The sequence below is a fragment of the Mugil cephalus genome, chromosome 11 (genome assembly GCF_022458985.1).
Source record: "Mugil cephalus isolate CIBA_MC_2020 chromosome 11, CIBA_Mcephalus_1.1, whole genome shotgun sequence".
Lineage (NCBI taxonomy): Eukaryota > Metazoa > Chordata > Actinopteri > Mugiliformes > Mugilidae > Mugil > Mugil cephalus.
Genome location: NC_061780.1, coordinates 22,616,552 through 22,639,090, shown reverse-complemented (window position 1 = coordinate 22,639,090; position 22,539 = coordinate 22,616,552). Strand labels below are relative to the sequence as shown.

At 40.5% G+C, this 22,539-nt stretch overlaps 2 protein-coding genes across 2 annotated transcripts; both read right to left on the bottom strand.

The window, feature by feature from the left end:
* Positions 1-513: 513 nt before the first annotated feature.
* tgfb2 (transforming growth factor, beta 2) lies at positions 514-14,960 on the bottom strand. Its single transcript, XM_047599054.1, has 7 exons — positions 13,515-14,960; positions 5,811-5,977; positions 5,214-5,346; positions 4,999-5,109; positions 4,677-4,851; positions 3,772-3,925; positions 514-3,681 (listed from the first exon to the last, which is right to left on the bottom strand). The coding sequence occupies exons 1-7, from the start codon at positions 13,858-13,860 to the stop codon at positions 3,523-3,525; spliced, it is 1,245 nt and encodes a 414-aa protein (XP_047455010.1). The 5' UTR covers positions 13,861-14,960; the 3' UTR covers positions 514-3,522.
* A 465-nt stretch (positions 14,961-15,425) lies between these two features.
* Positions 15,426-22,129, bottom strand: rrp15 (ribosomal RNA processing 15 homolog). The gene is made up of 5 exons (XM_047599055.1): positions 22,023-22,129; positions 19,002-19,369; positions 18,426-18,523; positions 17,706-17,895; positions 15,426-16,380 (listed from the first exon to the last, which is right to left on the bottom strand). Exons 1-5 carry the CDS (start codon positions 22,066-22,068, stop codon positions 16,231-16,233), a joined length of 852 nt encoding a protein of 283 aa, XP_047455011.1. The 5' UTR covers positions 22,069-22,129; the 3' UTR covers positions 15,426-16,230.
* Positions 22,130-22,539: the final 410 nt, after the last annotated feature.

Genomic DNA, 22,539 nt, shown 5'->3' with positions numbered 1-22,539 from the left:
CATAAATGATTAAATAAATCCTTAGATATATGCCATAAATGCTATTTATTTATTAATTAATTTACTAATAGTATGTTGCATTTGGCGCCGTACACCAACATCTAAGGGTGTTGACCCTCAGATACTTGGATATTTGGAGGAAGTGGTACATCGCTTGACCGCGTCCGTCTGCCACCCAATTAGACAGCTAGTATCTATGGGTCAACACAATGCAACAGGCTATCAGTCAGGTTTTCCACTGCCAAAAGTCAATATTCCTAACTGGCAGTGTTACTTTCTGCGTCAGCTAAGAGCTAAGAGCAATCTCCTGGTTTGAAGTCACCTGCGTTGGCTCCTTCCTACTATCGCTGCACAATTTATTGCATATATTTAGGTATTAATTTATTTATTTATGGCATATATCTGTAGGTATTTTACGTATTCATTAATTAATTAATAGCAGAGTTGGTCTTCCCACAGTAACAGTCCAAATAATTCAGATTCAGCATGATAAAAACCACACATAAAACGGAATTGAACTGAAACTCAAATAATTTATTCACCACTACAGCATCATACTGTGTCACAATACAGCATAGTGGGTGTAAATAACATCTTCATCATCATCATCACAACAATAACAAATACACCTAAGAACAGCTGTATCGTGACATACGCTCCTTTTTCCTCCTCCTCCTCCTGGCACTAGAAACCTCAAAAGACTGGGGACACTTCACTTACACTCCTCATTTTGTGTTGATTCATTGTGGCATGGTATTAAAACACCACCATATATAACAATGAATAAACAAAAATAAATATAATAACAGAAATAATTTTGCAAGTTTGTGGGTAATATAAAAACTTTGTGTTGACAAGTGTAGAAAACATGGATAACACTGTTACAGAACAGCCGAGGTGGTCACTAATGGTTAGAAGAGTGCTGGAAAATACTGTGAGTTTTATACTTGAATGATGCAACTCTATCTAATACACAGCCATATCTTATGCAAGCTTTCATCACACTGACCACAAACAGCTTTTGGCTTTTTGAATTTGGCCTTTAACAGGTAGCAAAGCATGAATATAGAAGGCTCAGTGTACAAATTGTCGTAATTCATGTAAGAAAGGGCTCAATGCTTTTTGAAAACAACCCAAGTCAGGTTTTTTTTTTGTTATTGTTGTTGTTGTTGCTCTTGTGGGATAAAAAAAACCGCAAGATTTAATTTTTTTGATGCAGATTATTTAACAAAATTTTCACGAATGATCTGAAAGCTATCAAAGACAACCCTGGCTTTATCATCACCATGCATTCCCTCAAAAACTCGCTTGCTAGCTTTGCTAATTTGAATGCTAGCAAAGAAAATCTAAAAAAAAAATGGCCTTGGTATTTGACTCTTAGTTGTCTACTCTTTATTAAAACACTGGACACTCACTCTCCACTTTTCTTGTCTTTGGTCTTCTCATTTTTACAGTAGGGTTCAAATGCCAAAGCTAAAGTGAAGTCGAGAGTAATACGCAACAGTCCAACAAAGATTGATGTAGCTGGAGGCTGGAGTGCACCATCTACTGGTGTGAAAATGGAAAAAAAGGGGGTGAAATATGATAAAATATAATTTAATATTATTATTTGGGGAGTTTGCATGTTCTCCCTGTATCTACATGTGTTGTTTCTGGGTACTCTGAGACCTGCCTAGGCTGTTTTTATACAGGCTATACATATCTACAGCGTACAGTGTGTTGCACATGAGCTGTCTGTTCTCATCTGATCGATATGTATTCAGGTCAAGAATATAGGTTTCATTGTTGCAAAGCATTACTTTCTACTGTGTTTTTATTAGTTACATATTAGAGACTAGTCAGTGTGACCTCTAGTAGGTACTATAAGTTAAAGTTGAATTGGGCCTGTAAACTGTAAAGCCAGTACTTTGATAAACAGGTATATTCTACTAGAAACTTAAACTATTGTAAAATAAAAATGGTCTAAACCATTATAAAACTCACCCCTCAGTGCAGGTGTCATGAATGGGCAAATTATCTGTGGAAACCAAAACCACATTGTACCAGGCTGTAAACATGTTTGTTTCTTCCATTCCAGGAACTGCATGTTCTGTCTACACAGTTTTTATTTAAACGTCCAGTGCCTTTACTATCGCTTCTGACAAGTTATGTGTGTTGCTATGTGGTAACTGAGCTTTCAGAAAGCGTAAAACACTCATATCTGTGTCACTGCGTGCTTACATAACAGCCGATAAATATGTGTCTTGTGCAATAATATGAACGCTGTCACATCATTTAACACCATTGCCAGAAATAGTTTTACAGTCGTCAACAAACGCATTTTTCCAGGTGAAATTAGCTGTTGTGGTCATGTGCACTGTCAATACAGGCAACTCAGGCAGTAACATTGGTTACATGCTATTACTCCGGATTCTCTGAGAACAGGTAACTCTTGGGTTTAACCGTTGCTACATACACAGTCATGAAAAAGTCCTTTCCTGCCCCGTGCCCAACATGGGTCTCCCTTGGGTTTGCATCAGCATTAAATAATAACCGCGCAACCTGAACAAACAGCACGTGCCAGAAGAATATGTAGAAATGCAGAGTAACAAGGCTGAAAGAGAAATCTGTTTGCATTTCATATATAGACAACACATGATCCGATTTATACTCTGATGACCCATATACATATCACTAATTCATTAAAAAAAAAACTTCTTGGTGAACGTGCAGTAGCATTAAATTAAAAATAAGTCATGTCACTGGCTATCGAGTTACCTAAGGCTGCAGTCATGGTTTTGCAAGTCAGCACCTGTCACTGTACTGAGCCACTGTACTGCAGAGACTCTGACACCATCTCTGATTCTTTCTTATGTGAAGGAGTCAAATAGGGGACAACCTTGCAGACATCAGACCCAACAGAGAGAGCGTTCGTAACCAACCTGTGAAGCACAACTTGAGACTTGAGGAGAGTTTAACACATTCAGCCAGGCTGAAAACAGCTTAGCTCCAAATAAATATATAGATATTTAATGAACAGGGTGAAGGGAGGAGAGCTCTGCTGCCAGTCGTCCACACCAACCAGACAAACTGTGAACCGGAAAAAATCCCTGAAACGAATCCCTACAAAACTTCTAGTTTTAATATTGGCTATTTACCTAAATAATAACAACATCTAGAAGTGTAATACTTATGTTTCAGTTGTCTGATTGGGTCTAGTTTCAGGATTTGTGTGAGAATATGCGGATGTTTTGAATCATTTTTGTACAGAATTGTAGAAAACCATGTCTGCGTGGGTTTTCTCTGGTTACTCCGGGTTCCTCCCACCATCCAAAGACATTAGCTCGTTAGGTTAATTGGTGATTCTAAACTGCCCGTAGGTGTGAGTGTGAATGGTTGTCTGTCTCTCTGTGGAGACCCTTCCTGAAGACAAGCGGTTACAGAAAATGAATGAATGAATGAATGAATGAATGAAGAAAATACATGAGAACGCTGCAATGTGGATGTGAAGGAAGCGTGTTTCTGCCGTCTGCTAAGGGGCGCCTAGCTGCACTTGCAAGACTTGACCTTCATACTCGAGAGCTGCTCTATTTTGGGGGTGTTGCCAATATAGTAGAGGATGGTGAGGGGCTCCAGGTCCTGGGGAACACAACAGGGGGTCGCTGACGCTTCGGGGTTGATGGTGTTGTAGAGACCTAACACCTGGAACATAACAAGCAGACGCCTTACGTGAAGACACGATATGACTTGCGGTGGATTTAAAATTTTGATTTCAAGTAAACTGTTTGCAACCTTTGAATGCTGGGTGTCAGTACTCCACAAATAAGGACAGGCCCCAGCACAGAAGTTGGCCTCATAGCCTTTGGGCTCGTGGATCCACCTCCAGCCCAGATCCTTCCTAAAGTCTATGTAGAGCGGCCGCAGGCAGCAGTTGTCCCGGACATTTCTACAAAGACATGAAGTTGGTGAGGTGAGTCATAGGAAGTCTTTAGGACGTCTAGAGAATCTATTACCTTATGTAGCATAGCAACTGTATTATTTACCTTTGTGTATATGTGATTTCCATCTCAAATCCTCACACACAAACACCCAAAAATTTAGTTTCTCTTACTCTATTCATTTCAAATAACTGTGGAGGTGGTGTGTGATCCTAATCCTGTGAGAATCAATCATACCTGGAATTTGAAAAGTGAAAATTAAATAGCAAACCTGCTTCTGTCTACAGCACCTCCTCAATAGAATAGAATGGGAATGCCCTTTATTGTCATTATACAATGATGAGATTGGAGAGCTTCTCTTAATCAGTGCAGACACAAAATATATACAAAATAGTCTAAAAGGTACTATTTACAGAGAATTGGAAATATAAAATATGATGAACATTTTAATTTCCTCTAAATTTATAGACAACAATTTGTACCTTTATATTTTTTTTTTTTAAATCTTATTTGTAGTTTAATTTTACTATACATTTGTAGATACATTTTGCTTCATATAGGGGAGGTATTTCTTAGCTTCCATTTCTCCTGCACAACATTTTTATACCATTTATACCAAATAAACAAATCAAAGCAAATAGAGATAGAAATACGAAAGTTTGCACAAAAACTAGAAACAGAAAAGGAACATCAGTGTCTAAGTGTGCTTAACGGAGCTTCTTTAATTTCCCACTGTGTGTTATATTCACAGTTCAGTACCTGGAGCAGTAGATGGCGTCCAGAGATCTTTTGGTTCGATGGTTCTTGGGCTGGGACTGGGACTCCAGTCGGTATGAAGGCAGCAGCATCAGAAGGAGGTGTGGAGCCCGAGCACTGTGTCGATGCTTCTTAAACCCCTTCAGGTCACTGCCATGGATGAAGCTGTCATCAATACCTGTGAACATTTGATCACAAAGAGAATCTGGCTTCAATGAACGTCTGCAACTGCACATTTCTAGCCCCCACATTCAGTCCTATTCATGAACGAAAATTATGTGGATACATGTCTGTGAGTGCGCGCGACATTTCAGAATCCCACTACCTGCAAACAGTGCCTCCAGCTCCTCGCTCTTGTTGGGAATAATGTAGTTATTGGACGGCACAAACGTGCAGCACGGGCAGTGCAGGCTGATCTTGAATCCGCTATTTCTGTCTGTGGAGAAACAAGCCGCGTGAAGGTGATGAGACAGTGGGACACACGCAAACAAACTCTGAGGGAGATCCTGGAGTGAAAAGAGCTGATAATGTGTCCCTCACCTCTGTGGTTCAGCCATTCACTCACTGCCTCTGTCACGTCAAAGACCAGCCACTCTCCCTCCGTCCGCGTTCGCACCACCTTGCTGTCAATATACCGCTGCGTTGGGGACGTCAGGTCTTTTTGTGCTAAGATCTGTGTACGAAATATGTAAGTAACCTCCTGTTAGAGATGAAGCACACACACTAATTCACACTTCCACAGTCCTCTCAGCATCAGCAACAGCTGAGCACAATTTTAAACAATTCAGCGTTGCACAAGTGTACAGGTAAAGCTACACCAACTGTTTGGTGCAACAAACAAAGGTGGAAGTGTAGCTTTTAGCAAAACCTTCTCAGTGGATAGTCTGGTGTCTGGGAGCTTGTTGGACCCGTTTTGGCGGGAAGGAAATGACTTAATTCAAGGTGAGAAACAGATAACAAGTCCATCTGGTCTTGGCACACGTTGGACACTCTGCATACCAGCTGCATCTGGGCCTGGATGTGGATGTGGTGCCGTCTACTTGCTGCATTCTCATTGTGAATTAATTTACACACTGTGCTTCGTGTACCTGGGAAGTGACTTGTCCGCGATGATATTCTGTAAAAAAGCGAGCGTACCTGATAGAGCTCGATGCGCTGCTCGGACACTCGGGCCGCGGGGTTTTGGAGACGAAAGATCCTGAGCTCCACCTTCACCAGGTTAGAGACGTTCTTCTCCATGGAGGACACGTCAAAAGTCAGACGCTTAAAGAAAGGGTGGGAGAGATGTGTGGGAGAGATGACATCTACGAAGGAAAGACGAAAGACAGAAAGAATATTATGACTGGTGAGAAAATTACATGTAGCTAAAACTATGTCATGCAAGGAGAAATAGAATGTAATGAGGATAAATGGCTTGATAATAAAAGTCAATATTGATATTTTAATGTAAATTACACCTGAAAGGACACAATTTTAGTATCAGAAACAAATCTTATTACATGCTTGTTTGGTTTGTAAAAACCACGCTTATTTGAGATTCATTTGAATCGAGAAGTAAACAAGACAGCTTGTTTTTGTACAAGAAGATATTTGCAAGAAACAACAAGACTTATTCAATACAGTTCAATTAGCCACATTAAAAATTATTTTCTGATTGTCCCTGTTGAGGAAAATTAGTCTGCCAATGTATAAAAATGTAATCTGTGCAAATGATTATAGCCCAACAATCTGTTTCCCTCCTATCCAGTAGGTGGCGTTAATGCAACAACAGTTACAACACAGGACAAGATTCAGACTCTTATTTGTCACCTGTGGGGGGAAAACCAAGGCAAGCAAAAAACGTTCACAGAGGATGTAAACATGGCTGTATAAATAATGTGCGGTCAAAGAGCTGCTGGAGAAGCAAAGCAGATTCAGAAATGTTGTGTATGTGACCTTTTTGGTGGCTGGTGTAGGCAGCAGGTAAGAACACTCCGAATTTTTGACAAAATGTTCACTTGTTGCCTTGTCATATATTCTACTCACAGGCAGGTGTCTGGATAAACCTGGCACTAAAAGGCCAAGTTCCATTATATCATAAAACCTCATATGAACAAACAACAACAACAACAAAACAAAAAAAACGCAGTTGTAGAGACATGGTTTATGGGCCAGATATAAGGTTTACACGGTAACACTATTAGGGTACACACTGACGTCACTTCCGGTGGGGCCACACCCCCTGAGTGACGTGATGGTGAAAGTAGCAGTAAATACAGCGAAACCTGGGAAATGTGGATTATCAAAACAAATTCATTTGACAATGATCCATAGGAAACTACCACATAACAAATGGTCCAAGAACATTAACATGTGACCAGAAATCACTTATCCTGATATTTATATGGACCTGATTTCCACCAGGAAATATTATACTTATACTAAAGTATGACCTTTTGGTACTTTATACAACACAGCTCCTATGGCTTTGTCCTAGAGTACCCGCATATTAGGAAAAGTGGATTAGCCTCAGTTTAAGTTAGTTTAAGTTAGTTTAGCTCATTTCAGTTATGATAAATGTAGCTAAATAAGAGATGCTAACGCTAAGAGCTTAAGTAACGTCTGACCGGAAGTTAAAAGAATGACAAGGAGTGATGACAATTTGGAAAAGTGGATTTGCCTCAGTTTCACTTAGTTTAAGTGAGCTTTATTTCATTTCAGTTATGATAAACGTAGCTAAATAAAAGATGCTAACGCTAAGAGCTTAACTGAAAACTAACGTTAGCCAAACAATAGCGCGAGCGATCACAAATATTCCGTTTATTGTTCGTTATTGTTGGAACTGAAATGGTTATTATTACTACAACAATATACACAAACTTATCTGACAGCCCTCCAGAACATGACTTCATCAAAAAATAAAAAAACAAATAAAAAATAATACAAATACTAATGTGAACCACAACACCAGGTTTCTGTGCCTGGATTCCAGTTGTTTCTTCGTAATGCAGCGGAGACCTATCAGATATCATTTTTTTTTTTTTTTTTTAATTAATTCTACAATTTAGACGCTATTAAAGCCTAATAAATAATAAATAAATAAAAACCAATGCTGCTAATCTCCATGTTCAACTGTCTTTTTTTTTTTGCCACTCGGTGGCCGTAACCATGGAGACTTCACCGGTTGTGACGTCACGTGCATACCCTCTGTAGATAAGCTGCTTCTAATGTGTTTCTAGCGATACACACACTGATTTAAGTTTTTTTTTCTGAGATTAGAAGCAGTGAATTACACAACTGCACAAGTCATTTCTCTACACAACCTGGCCACGAACGTGTTTATGAAGCAGCCATGTTTTTCCAAACTGGATTCGAGGACTTATGTGAAAGGCTGCATTCAACACCCCACAAGAACACATTGGTGTATCTGCTGGTTCCTTTTGCAGTTTTCAATGTCTGAAACTTGTGAATGTGAATGGGGGTGAACTCCGTTCCCTCTGTCTTTACTCGTCTTTCAAACCACTTGCCTTCTCTGACCAAATTCTGAACATTGTTGTCATGAAATGAGTGTCCTCCACCTCCACCTCAAGACTAATTGAAGCTCTTTTGAAGACAACAAATCTAGACTCTATTTCATGTTCCTAGAGCAAAAGGTGACCCCACCCAACTTTGTTCCAAGCCTTTTGTGATCTATAAAAGGTTGTTAAATTTTGTCCTCTTGTAGTTAAAGAGAATTGAATCTTCTTTTCGTGTCCTCGTTCTTTTTGGGTGCGTTGGTGCATATTTGTGTTTGTAGTTGAGAAAGATCAATCTTTGTGCCAGCAGACTGACAAATGATACCACATTCTGTTCCAAACTATTTTATTTTTTGCCCTCAAAGTATCTTGGAGCAGCATCAAAGGTTTTTTTTTTTTTTTTTTTTTTTGACAAAGTCTTAAATATTTCTCCAATAACCTGATATCCTCTGACAGCTGTGGAGCATATGACCCAATGAGGCTGGAGGAAAATTCAGATTTTTGTCTAAAGACAACATATCACACAGCTGACTAAGTGTATGACTAAATGTAATAATTAAATTCTGATAAAAATGCCATGACTGTGAAAGATAAAAATGACTAAAATGTGACTAAGACTAATAAGGTTCCTAATCTGAAGACTAAAGCAAAACTGTGGAAATGAACACTGACCTACAAACAAAACCCCCGAAGAATCGGCACCAATTTCTCCTCTAATGTCTTTAGATACTCGATACGAAACCATCTGCAGACCGCTTGAAAGTCGCTGCAGTTGGAACTTGAATGTTAACCGCACGGTGCTAAAATAAACATATCAGCCTTCAGCAGATAACCAAGAGGAGGCAGGACGTTCACACACTCTGCAGAGGGGCCTCATGAATGACTCCACTGTGCCTTAACACAACACTGGACGCATTGAGCGGAGGTTCATGGGAGGACTTTAAAGCCACAGTCACCCATGCTGTGAAAAACCCAACACACATATGCTCACACTCGAGGACACACATCTGTGCTCAGTACTTGGGTTGGACTGATATTTGCTGTTTTAGCCCATGCAAATATTTGGAGAGCCAATACTCCTTTTTTTTTTCTTCTTCTTTTTGATTTCCTGTATTTCACTGAAGGTCGTGACTGCCACAACGGAAAAGCCTGAGACCAAGATCTATAATAATAATATAATGAAATAATAATGTTATCTAGATTTTTGCTATGCTGTTAAAATAGGGCTTAAGCAAATCACTGCTGACGCTGATTTATCTAAAGTTGACATGCACCATTTGTCTGTGTGTGTGTGTTTATTCCTCCATCATGGAGCTAATGGGATAAAAAGACAGCAGCGTGTACAGTCTTTCTTAAAGAACAGAGTCTGTGTCTTGTAGCTATCGAAGCAATCATCAAACATTGAAGATAACCGCGTCTAAAGGCAAAAATTCAAATTCAGTAAACATACTTGGCAAATAAAATCACTTCTGATTCTGAAAACTGTTGTGATTATGTATTTTATGTTATTTTTTTACACCACTAAACCGTTATTCCTCATTGCATCCATTGCAGGAAACCACTACTTTGCAGAGAAATGGAGCCAATTTTTTTTCGGTGCCTTTGTGGCCTATATCAGGATATTGAGCCTCGACTTTGATCCAAAAATGCCAGCGCAGATATAACGTGGAACATACTTTTCAGCCGACTGCTCAAAAGGTTGATCTGTTTTCTGTTTTCTGAAATGAAATCCGAGAGCAGCAGCAGCAGCAGCAGCTCCGGTGAACTCTCGTGCTCGGTGAGCGAAGGACAAACGGCGTATAAAAATGATGGGTTTTGTAGTTTTTCCAGAGATATTATTCAGGCTCGATCGGAGAACTACTAATGCAGGGACGGACTTTTTTCATTATTTTCTTTAACTGAGGGAGGAAGTGAGGTAATGGAGGTAAGCTGAGGTAGGAAATTAAACTGGAAAGAAACTGGAAAGAAGGACTTTAGCGACAGACTACACAACCCAGACTCTTATGCCGTCCCATCGCAAGTCTCCACAAGCTGCATCACGGTGTTTTTTTTTTAAATTTTCCCCACAAATTCAAATTTCTTTAAATACACATTAACATGAATTCAACATATTTTAGTAAAGGGGTAAGGAATAGTTAATATTGAATGCGAAATGATAATAATAAAGTTAATTATAGCGCACATATAGTAGGTAGGGGGTCCCTACTTAATCTCTCCATCAGTTTGAGAGTCCTCGGTCTAAACGTCGTTGAAGACCCCTGTGATAAAGCATCTAATAAGCTTTAAAGATCTCAGCATTGAGGTGTGCATCAGCGTCGATTCACATGAAGCAGACGTGTAATAAAAGGAAATCCGTGGTGAAGTTTTAAGCAGGGCTTTTGTGTCAGTAGCAAAACTGTTAACAGTAAATCAGACGGCAAAACGTGGAACAGCTTTAGATTACACAGCAAATATGTGTGAGGATCCATCAAAGGTGGGCTGCATTCCTGAGGGGAGAAAGCTGTGTTTTGGCTCCTCAGTCCGACCTAACTCCTGACTGGAGGCTCCGACTCCAGAATACAATGTGAATTCTTCAAATTACAGCAGAGATGCCTATTGTTTAAACCCCTATTCAGACTATAAAGCTAACTTATTCTTTTTATTGCATATATATATATATATAAATGAAGCCACATACAGTGTCATATAAGCATAAGCATACACCGATCAGCCACAACATTATAACACAGGACACCCTCAGAAGGCCTAATGTTATGTCCGATTGGTTGAAAATACGATTTAATAATAAAAAAAATAATAAATCACCACTGCTGCCTTATTCCCCCAGTCTTCTCCAGTATAATATAATGTGCTGCTTAAAAGTATATTTATATACTCCTCAAAATCTTTGATTTCTGCATAAAAGTTACCCAAAGCATTAGCAGATTTTCCTGGATGCTGATATTTCTGACAGCATCCAAAAAAACAACAAACGAATGAAACAGAAATTTCTTTTTATCTGTTTATTCAAGAAAAAGCCCCCTTGTCTGTATTCGTACGCTTCCACGAACGCGTTGTTAAATCATGACAAAGCCCGGAGTGTTTTAGACAAAACATAGCGCTGATCGACACCTGAGTCTCGTTACGCTGATAAGAAACACTTGTGAACAGATCGGCTCTAATTTGAACTCGAAATGAACTCGTATTCCCGGAGTTACTTACTTTGGCACCTCACAGAAATGTAATATTGACTCGCCTTTATTTCTTTTTGTTTTTAAATGTATGTTCATACATCCATCAGCCATAACATTAGCCTACTGGTCATAATATATTGTCACTGGGGGCCATATGTTAGGCGGCAAAAATACAGGAAAGAAGCAGGAAAAAATGGACGAGTAGAAGTAGTGACTTTGGGAAGGAAGGAGTAAGAATAAAAATAAATGGAAAAGACAAGAAACTGTGCGCGAAAAGAAGATAAAACAACAACCCATATTTTGGGAATGTGAGCTCCTACTTGTCTGGTTTCCTGAAATGCCTCATCCCAGTCGCTCACCTGCCAACAACAAATTGAAAACAACTCTGCACATAATCCCTGGGAACTAAAAATACCAAGCGCCTCTGAAGCCCATCCACCAGAGCCAGGCTGTCTGCGCATCCCTAGTAACCAATAAACACACGTGTGCACTACATGTCATATTTCTTACACAGCGTGACACGATGTGAATTTAAATAGTCAGATACATGCACACAAAGTTCTGCAGGCTCACATGTGCAGTGTGAACACATTTATAAGATCGACAGGTGAGAAGTTTTTTTTTTTTTTTTTTTTCCAGCAAGAGATTAAGTGTCTCAGGCCTTTCTGGCTGAGAGTCTGCACCACAGACTTTATAAAGATAGACGACAGAACAGCTCGTCAAGAGGACAGCCAGATCCAGTAGAGCTCCCCCTGGTGACTGGCTGCGGTATAGGTCATAAGCTCCGCCCCCTTTATGTTAGTAGATGAAACTTGGGCCGAAATAAAACATTAAAATACACTTCAAATAACATTTTTTTCAAAGATGGTTTCTGTCATTTTAGGAAGTTAATATAATGTTGATGCATGTTCAAGAGTCAGTTTTTAGGATGAGTTTCATTTTAGTTTTATTTATTTGACGCTATAGAAACAGGATGTGACATAATGGCGACCACCAGTTGCCATGCCAGCTGCTCCGTAAAGTGGTCCCATGGAGGTAGAGCAGAGCGCAGTATTAATTAAACAAAAACGTGAGGTTTTTTTTTGAGAGCTGATCCGCCTCTGGCTCCAAACTTGACAAGATGGTGGCGTTCGTGTCCCCCAGAAAAATGGTGTCAGTTTGGTCAACGCAAGGAAGTGAGGACATGTTGACCATATTTATAGAGTCAATGGTCTGCATCATCTCATGTGATTTGAGTTTTACTTATGAATTGTCACAAGAGGGTCAACGTTATTGATTGATTGTTGTACATCAACATTATATTAACTACCTAAAATGGCGGAAACTGTCCTTGAAAAAACAATATTTGACAGATTCAAGATTTAAGATCACTTTAGTGATCTCTGCAGGGAAATTATTTTGTCCAATGAGTCACAAGATAAGAAAAACAAATCTGAACAAGACATAGATATGAGAATAAAATAAAATATGAATAAGAATGAGGTAGAAGTAAAATTTACAAGAAATTTACAGTCCGATTTACAAATAACATTTAGCTAAAGTGTCTCAGCGTAAGGTTAGCTAAAGTCTTGTGTGCAAATATCTTCTGACGTGTATTACAGAGTTTTAGTTTGGTCCAAGTCCATTCCACTAACGTGGAGTGGGCGGAGCTTATGACATATACCGCAGCCAGTCACCAGGGGGAGCTGTACTTGCTTTGACTTCACTTTAGAGGAGCAGTTGTCATGTCATTCATTTTTTATACAGTCTAAGCTTCAGACCTTCGTCAGTGTTTATGAGTGTGTGTATTTGGATAGTTGGTTTAACAAAAATATTAATTATTTTAAACATAACTAATTTTAGTCAGCGGACTTCAGAATTCTCTAATAGTCATCCTTACTAGTGACCAGCGACATTTACTAATCCATGCACCTCTCTGTTACTCCATGAAACACTCTGGCCCGCCCACTTTAGAAACCTCAGACCAGTGCAAACTGTCACTTGGGGTTGTAGCAACAGTCGCAGATTAGATGTTGTGATTGCGGTGGTGATTTTCGAGGACTAAGATTCCCCAAAACCTGGCACCACTTTTTTTTTTTTTTTACCTGACGGCCAAATCACAGCCACACACACCGCAGTCTGGCACGCGCGCACACAGCACTGGTGTAAACACAAACAACCACACGCACACTTACTCTCTGACGGATAGAAGGGCTGCATGTTGATCTTGTGCACCTCCTTGGCGTAATACTCCTCCTCGCTCCGCTGCCGCTCGCACGTCGCGGCCCGATCGTTCGCCTTCTCTTGCAGGAGGTCCCTGGTGCTGTTGTAAATGGCGACAATGTCCCGGGACACCTCGCTGGGCTCGGGGAAGTCCTCTGGGGGCTTCGTGAGTTTCAGCTTGCTCAGGATCTGCCCTCGGATAGCCTCGATGCGCTTTCTCTTAAACTGATCCACACTCAGAGTGCTGCACGTCGACAACCCGAGAGCCACAATGGCGAAATCCAAAGTGAGGAAAAGACCCACTATACACACGTTCATCTTCTCCGGCGTGTTGTGTGTCAGACCTCACATAAAATAAATACGGGACAACATAGGGGACGGGCTGAACGATACCAGACAGACGACGCTCTTGGGAGAGTGAGGAAAAAAACGCACAAAAATGAGAAGTATTTACGCACACGAGCCAAGTGACCTCAAAACAGTTATTTTAAAGTCGTATGGCTCCGATTCTTCTTTTTCGGTGAAGTTTGGCTGAAAATCCATTCAGATGTGAGAATAAGATCCGCAATGACATGGATCCGCTCCGATACGAATGGAGATAAAGGCAAGCGAATGAAAAATGTGGGGAATTAAAAAAACAAAAAAACAAAAACAACAACAACAAAAAAAAACGGGTTATCTTTCAGCGAGACGCGCAACGTTGCCCGCGGGAGTCAGAGCGTTTGGCACAGACATCTCCCCTCCACGGTTCCCCTCAACACCCACCCGTGTGAGGGTCTAAATGTGTCCAGTGTCAGTGTAATTATCCAGCAGGGGCAAAGCGAGGGCGCATAGCTCCTGGATGAATGGCTCAAAGGGTCCCTGCGTTCAGCGGGTGCACAGGGTGAGAACTTTTTCCAGGTTTGGCTCCTGCCTTAAAGCGAAACCACACAAACTCCAAAAAAAAAAAAAAAAAGTGTATAGCTGTGATTTCACGATCGATATAAGGTGCTCCTTTTGTAGAGAAGAAAGAAGAAAAACAAACTACACAAATACCAAGACGCAGCCCGGGGTTTGCCCTTCGTTGCGACCGTAAAAAGCGCCTTTTACGCGTCTTCTCCGGCCCATCAAGTTCGCGGAATGGCACGTCTCTTTTCCTGGAGCAAATGCGGACAGCAATGGCCGTTTGTAGTTTTATACGCTGCTATATTAACACGTGCTCGCCCACCTTTGGCAGCATTGAACGGGGGTTTGGTCGCGGAGCCGCGGGCACCGTTCCAAGCCGACGTTTTCGCGACGATTCCCTGCTGACAGACGCGCTCCGTGGCCGAGCCCAGAGGGACGATGGGGTGAAGGCTGGTGGCACTGTGGCAGCTCGATGGTCCTGACGCGGGGTCCTAAAGCCGGACCCTCCAAGGCCCCCCCATCTGTATGAGAGCACTCACTGCTTCAATTCTTAAACTAGACTTATGTTGCACACAAGTTAAGGTCATTCAGTCCATTCTTATTTATTCATGTTAGAGTTTTATTCTTCCAGGTATTTTCTGACATCCTGGTTCAGGTTGATTTTAGTTTCATCTTTTAGTGGCCTTTTCTTGTCATTTATGGTATTTGAGACTTGAATCTCCATGATGCCTACACTTTATAGGAGATATAGGTAATACAGCGATCAGGCATAACATTATGACCACCTTCCTAATATTGTGTAGGTCTCCCTTGTGGCCGCTGAGGACGTTGCCAGTGGGGGCTTTTGTGTCCTATGGGTTTTTTTTAGTTGTCCTCAAAGGCATAAAATTGTTAAAGTCATTAATTTCTTTCCAATTTAATTTTCTACCTCAGCTGACCTCCATTACCTCTCTTCCTCCCTCTATTAAAGAAAATAACAAAAACAAAAAACATTTCACTATCACAACATGGTTGACGTTATTTATTTCAGTGGTCATAATGTTATGGCTCATCCGACTCTATGGTTGAAATGACAATAAAAAACCGTAGACGTGTCCTATGGAGGATCACTGTCTTGTTCCACAGCTTGTACAGAATATATTTAGCTAAAATAAAAATGAAACAGATCCATAAACTACAACAACAACAGAGGACGTACAGACTCTTGACAGAACGAACAGATTAGGACTGAACTTCTAATTCGCATACTTATGCCTTTTTTTAAATTTATTTTAATTACAAACGAGCCCCTGAAAATAGGGGACTGTGTACAAAACAACGGCACCTTTTCTCTTCAAATTAAACCGTAGCGTCTCCACTCACACTACAATGAAACCATCAAGACGTTGTCGTCCACATCCAGACACATGTGCTGCACAGTGAGTTCATCAAAGCAACGAATGAGACTTGTTTAACTACTGACCTCCACCAGTCTGAGATAAAAACATTTTGTCTACAACAGAGGAGAAAACTTTGCTGAACCTGCAGCTCCATGCTCACGGCTTCAATCCATTTCTATTTAACTCCGTTCATTTCTTTACCGTAGAGTTTAAAGTCTCTGCAAAACAGATTCAGCCAAAAACATCAGAACCTTTAGCTACGGCTCATCAGATGCTATAAAATGTTTTCTAAGTCTGTGTGAACAGTTTTATTATTTTTACTGCGTGTTTACGTCCAGATGCAGATGTGAAGGCTCAGTCACGGTTTCTTTCCCACGCACCCAGAGTGTCACTGAAGGCATCGCAGACTGAGTTTAGTCAGGTGTCAGTCTGAATCACTCGCTTCCAGGCCTCCCCCCGCGTTAGCATCGGCCTCTTCCTTGTCACTGTCTTTGTCCCAGTCTTTCATGCTGGCTCCCATCATGAAGTCGTCTCTGAGGACGTTCCAGCCAGACTTGTCCTCCGCGTCACCCGCCTGCAAGCGCAAAGATGTCCGTTAAACACGGTATATTACAATCGGCTGGGTGGGACGCTGCCTTCCTACTTCCTGGAATTGAGAGGCTTTATAAAGCAGAGAGCTGCCAGCATCATGACAGACGTCTCACTCTGCTCATGGACTTTCTTACCCTGTTCTTCCTGCAGAGCATCAGGTCCAGAACAAACAGATTGAGGAGGAGCTGTTAGACCAACGGTTCCCGACGTTTTTTTTTTGTTTTCCTTGGAGCGCCCCCTACTTGTATCTAAGGGAAGCGGGGCCCTAACTTTTTTCTGGGGGATTTCAAGCTAAATAAACTGAGGAATCATTCATTTAATTCAGTTTCAATTTATACAAAAACAACTGTTGATCACATTAAACTCTAAATTGTAATATTTACATCCAAACATTTAATATTAGTCATCATTACTATTTTTTGACTATTTTTAAGTCCTTTGTTCGTAGTTAGGACACATTCTCCCAGCTTCATAAACTTCTTCATCTCTCTGAAAACAGTGACTTCAATGAAGGAACTTGGCTGAGATGATGCCTTCATAAAAACTTCAACAATCCAACTCAGAAATTTCATACTTCCGATATCATAGTTTTCATGTTACAGTTTAACTCGGAGGAGAAAAAAGAAGTTTTTATACTGTCAGCGTTTGCTGAACATTAAAACACGTGCAGCAGCTATTTATTTTTACTCTGGAAGCAGTAATTTCTGACAACTCAGAGCTCATTTTCCCCGAGTTGTCTTGAATGCAGCAACAGCTGCAGCTGGAGCTCAACCAAGTTTTCCAGGACCCACCCTGACACTGCTTCTGATTGGCTGGAGATGTTAGTTTGGAGAGGGAACGCTGCTTACTCTCGTTCTGTTAGTGAACTCAACTGACTGTCACGACCTGACAATATCCCACATCAACAACTTTATCCAACTTTTTTTAATCGCGCTCAAACGCCACACGCCGGAGATCCGTCACGGTGTCGGAATACTATCCCAGATTAGAAACCACTGGACAACGCAAGAGCAATCATCTTTGTCAGGTGCATTTCCCGATTCAGTATTAAAAGACATATTTATTAACACTCAAGTTCTTTAAATTTATGCTGTTATTTTTATTCTTACTTGATTTTAGTTTAGTCTTTAATTTTCTCTGCTGACGTTACTGGGTGAAGTAGGATCTGTCTGTCTCCATGTGTCTCTGTCTCCAAACACGTTTATTTTCAAATAAAGATCCACTGACTATGTCCTGGACTCACTCTACCGCCACAAAGAGCGTGAAAAACAGCTAATCAGGTGTAAAACAGAGCTTCAGTGAACTCACAGCTTCCTTCTCAGTCTTGACAGAGACTCTGCCGCCTCCCTCCGTCCTCCTCAGAACGTCTATGAAGTCTTTCTTTGAGACGGAGGACAGAATCTTGACCTTCTTCCTCTCCGAGCCCCCGGCTTCCTTCACCTTGTCGTCCACGGTTTTCTGGTGTTTTCTCACGGCGTTGAAAAGCTGCACCACTCCCCTGAGCAGAGGGAAAAACGACATGAGTCCTATTCACACAGGACTAGTTTCAGATACGGAAACCTCTGGTAATCTGTAATAATCACATAGGTCGTCTGTGATCTTGATCACGTGCAAACTGTCTGTAATTACTCTGCTAATTACCTGCAAATTACTCTATTTCTTGTAACTAATCCAGTACGAATTGGCATCTCTGTGATTTGTGGGTGAGTTTTTACTTTCTTCTACTTAAGAAATATGAAGGATGTGCTGTAAATTAAAGTTTAGACAGATGTTTGGGTACAAAGTCCAGATGTGCTGCTGATTTAAATACCGTTATTTCTTAACCGGGATCAATAGTATCAAAAGTGTATTTTTTATTATCCATTATAATTTTCCAAAGCAACTAAAGCTGTCAGAAAGTGTTAACTGTCCTCTGACATGCAGTGGAGTGAAGCTGAAAGTGGCAGAGGCTTAAATATGGACAGTAAATATGAGGAAAACACAGACGTAGGAGGGTTAGAAGAAGGAAAGGAGGAAAGTCATCTTCACCTCGTAGCTATTCTCTGAAGAGCTCGCTCCGTCTCACGGTCTTTCACCACGTCTGGCTTCTCTCGAAACATCATCTCCCACGCACGCTTCTTGTCATCCTGTGGAGACGCAAATAAATCTTACAGGCATGCTAAGGAAAGAAAGAAACATGTAGACTGGGGTTTGACACAATGCAGAGCAATGCAGCTCTTCAGGCAGGAGCCACATACCCTGATTTGATTTAATATCGGACTGATTTTAGTGTTAAGTTTAACTCTTTGTATATCAGCATGAATCAATGTATGAAACCAATTCTATTTATTAGCATCAGGCATCATGTCTAGACATATATATGTATTATATATCTTAAGTTTCAATGTTTATATTATATTTTTTTTTTCTTCCTATGATTTGAAATAAACCTCAAATCAATTAAAAAAACATGGCAGGTCATCAACATGTATCCTTTGATGTTCTTTCTCAGTATGCAGGACATTGAATTGTCCCAATGTTATTTACTTCTCCTGGTCATAATCTTGTGGCTGATTGGTGTATATATATATGAAGGTGTAGCCTCCCTGTATAGACGACTCATACCTGCTGCTTCCGCTCCATCTGCTCCTGTTTTTCTTTGGCCTTGATCTTGACCAGTTCCTTGTTCTTCACCAGGATGGTGCTCTTGCTCTCGGGGGTTTTCTTCCCCAGGATCTTTGCCATCGCCTCGGCCCATCCGGCGTTGGCGTTACCGTCCTCTCCCTCCTCATCACCTCCGTCTCCGCCCTGCTCATCACTTCCGTCTCCGCCCTCCTCATCACTTCCGTCTCCGCCCTCCCCGTCGCTCTCTTCGCCGCCGCTGTCATTTTCTCCCGCGTCGCTCGATCCATCATCTAACCTTTCGTCCAGATCCTCTCCTTCCGAACCACTCTGGTCATTGTCGTCCTCAGACTTAGAGACTGCGTCATCACCTGAGTCACACAGAGAAATAGTGACATATGTTTTTCTTCTTTTAAACACAGGTATGTGTCCAGAGACATCCTCGTATCATATACCTCTGCACACAAGCACCACACAGGTGGGTGGGAAGGTAGTACAGCCCCACCACATAATCAACATGCACCACATACGCCACCTTTTCCATCTCAGCACTAGCACAAAACTGGCAGAACCAAAGAAATGTAAGAGAGCAATGGTGGTTGAATGAAAACGAGGGAAAGTGTGTTTGAAAGAGTATAACATACGACAACGCTGTGAAACCACACGTCAGACTTACACTAGGAATGGGCGATAAATCCCCATGATAAATGTGACAAACGTAACTTGATGGATGACCTGTCCCCCGGTTAAAAATGTCCCCAATTTTAGCTTTTTATGAATGAGGAAAAAAAAATGTTGCACACAGACTACAATTATTACGGTAGCTGGTTATGCTGCTATTGACATTACAGACATGGTAATTTAAATATGTTTAAATATGAATAAATAAATCAGAATAAATTAAACTGTAACTGTCTCTGTTTCTTCATTTCATCTTGATAACATTTAATTATTTATTTTTTTGTCTCAGCTGTAAATGTCCCCAGATTTCCACATCGGCAGTCAGTGCTAACACGGGGCCATGCAAACCTGTTTTACTACTAGTGTGGGATTATTCTACAATATTTACTCATCATCACAGTAAAATACTCCATCCTTAGTCAATCTACTGCATTAATTCCTCTGAACCAGTAGAAAATACCGTGATATACACTTTTTGTTATACCGCCCAGCTCTATGATAAACACAGATTTAGCTTTTTATAAATGAGAAAAAAAATGTTGTGTGCAGACTACAATTAAAATTATTACGGTAGCTCTTCACATTACAGACATAGTAGTTTAAATATGTTTAAATATGAATAAATATGTCAAAATAAGATGAAATAAATTAAACTGTAATCTCAGAGCTGAAAATGTCCCTGGATTAGACTTGTTTGATTAGTCGCTACAGTTTTTTCCACAACGTCCTACTTAAACCTGTAGTTAAGCAGCTTATTTGACTATAACTGGTCAGTATTATATCATCTTTGAGCTCTCAAGACAGAATGTAGTGACAGGCTGAGTCAAAAACATGGATTGGATTTATAATATTTTTATCTTTATCACTAGAATGACTAAATTTTATGGTGATAAACTTTGTGGCCCATATCGCACATCTCTAACCTAACCTACACTGGTGCTGAATGAGAGCAGAAAGTTAAGCAAAAGGCACAACATCAGGCAGCAACTTCATAAAAGAGTTTCTTACTAAAGTCATGGGATTAATGTGGCTGAGGAAAAAAAGATAAAAAAGTCCAGAAACACTGTTGAACTGAAGAGTTGTTGCCTGCATGTGATGAGAGGACGAATGACACAGACACAAACACAGCAGTTCATTTTTTAAATCAGAAAGATGACGACAACTTGCTTTGAATTAAAGAAAAGGAGGTTATGGTTAGTGTTGGTTATGGATTTCAGTGCCTGTGGTGGGAACCTCTGTTGACTGTACCCACAGAGACAGAAGGACCTAAAAGTTCCTGGGTCTACAGCTGGAGGACACCAAACTGGACTGGTCTCCTAACATAGACTCAGGATATAAAACAAGTCCAGCGCCGTCAACGAGAGGTTAAGTTAACTTTTTAGGTTTGTCTTAGTATATTATTGGTTATTTTTTTCCTGACTTGTCCTTGTTTTTCTGCGCCAAAAACTAATCGCCGTGGTTTTTGAAACTTCAGAGACGCCGTGCTGCAGGGAAAGAGTGAAGAAGGAGGCTCAAGCCGGCGCTGCCATCTGTCCTCATGGGGGATGTGAGGTCTTTATCAAGAAAGATGTTGGGGCCCAGAGACAGTGGCTGTGAGCAGTGTTTGGGTTTTTGCAGAGACACGGCAGCATCCAGACTTCACCGGACCACAGTGCATCTGACGGGTTGATGGAGACATGCTCCTGAATGTTGGAGTTTACATCCCTCCCTCAGCGGACAAGGAAACAGCATGAAACATGATCTATGCCACTGTTGCCATGCAACAGTCTGAACAACCAGGTCATAATGACAATTCTGGATATTTTTTACTTACACTATTCTCTGTTTTACTTTACTCAACAACACTTTTATATTTTATTTTAATCTTATTGTATCGTTCTTTGTACTTGCAGTTCTTAAAACATTTCTTTTATGTGCAACTAAGCTACCATGAACAAGTAATTTCCCTTGTGTAAATTTCCCCAATGGGGATTAATAAAGTAATATCTTGTGTTAAAGACTATCCAAGTCTATGTCTATAATATTATTCCATATTTGTTTCTGTGTGATGCAGCTATTGGACACCGACTTTCCCTCGGGACAAATCATCTATCTATCTGCATAACACGCTTGAACTATACATGTTTTCCTTTATGTTTTGCCCCCTTTCAGTTAGAGTTGATGATCTGCTTAGCATGCTAGCCACCGATGCTACGCTCTCAGAGGGAAAAGCTCAGCTAACTGCAGCATTAGCATCTTAACGTTTAGCACAGAGCACAGCAAAGGAGCGTAGCGAAGAAAAACCATCAAGGACAAAAACTCGTTATCGCGTCTTTCACGTTATATGATGTAAACAAAACTCACCAAGCTGCGGCACGTGTGTTTTCACTTTAGCCATCGCGGTGTACATTGAAGGAGTTCCGTGGAGTAACACAAGAAAGAGCCAGAGGTTCCGGTTCACGGCTCCGTCGGACAAGTTAGAGGGACGGACTGCTCTTCTCTGATTGGATGTTGCGTTGTTAGGCAACAAGCTGTTGAGCCGTTAACAGAGAAAATGTCTACGTCTAAAAAAAACTGCTATAAAATCTGAATATTTAATAAATGTGTGATTATAATGGTATATTTTATATATATAATTATATCTTTATATAAATGTAATTCATATTTTCTGCATAAACCACTTCAGGACTTTACAAACTACCACAAAAACCATAATTTTGTGGATTTTAACCCTTAAATGCTAGTTTGATAACTTAAAGTCACTGTTGTTTTTATATATATCAAAAAATAAATAATAATTAAATAGCATTTTTTTGGACGTGGACATTTTTTTCCTGAATGACTCAAATGGATTTTTTTTTTAATGTTCTGCTGATCTATA

Excerpts from the sequence above, each read along its gene's own strand:
- tgfb2 (XM_047599054.1), bottom strand. The coding sequence starts at position 13,860 with ATGAACGTGTGTATAGTGGGTCTTTTCCTCACTTTGGATTTCGCCATT. Across the intron at positions 4,852-4,998 it reads GCTGGAGGCACTGTTTGCAG|GTATTGATGACAGCTTCATC; the intron begins GTAGTGGGATTC and ends AAATGTTCACAG. Across the intron at positions 3,926-4,676 it reads GACGCCATCTACTGCTCCAG|AAATGTCCGGGACAACTGCT; the intron begins GTACTGAACTGT and ends ATGTCTTTGTAG.
- rrp15 (XM_047599055.1), bottom strand. The coding sequence starts at position 22,068 with ATGTACACCGCGATGGCTAAAGTGAAAACACACGTGCCGCAGCTTG. Across the intron at positions 19,370-22,022 it reads AACACACGTGCCGCAGCTTG|GTGATGACGCAGTCTCTAAG; the intron begins GTGAGTTTTGTT and ends TGTGTGACTCAG. Across the intron at positions 18,524-19,001 it reads AGATGGAGCGGAAGCAGCAG|GATGACAAGAAGCGTGCGTG; the intron begins GTATGAGTCGTC and ends GCGTCTCCACAG.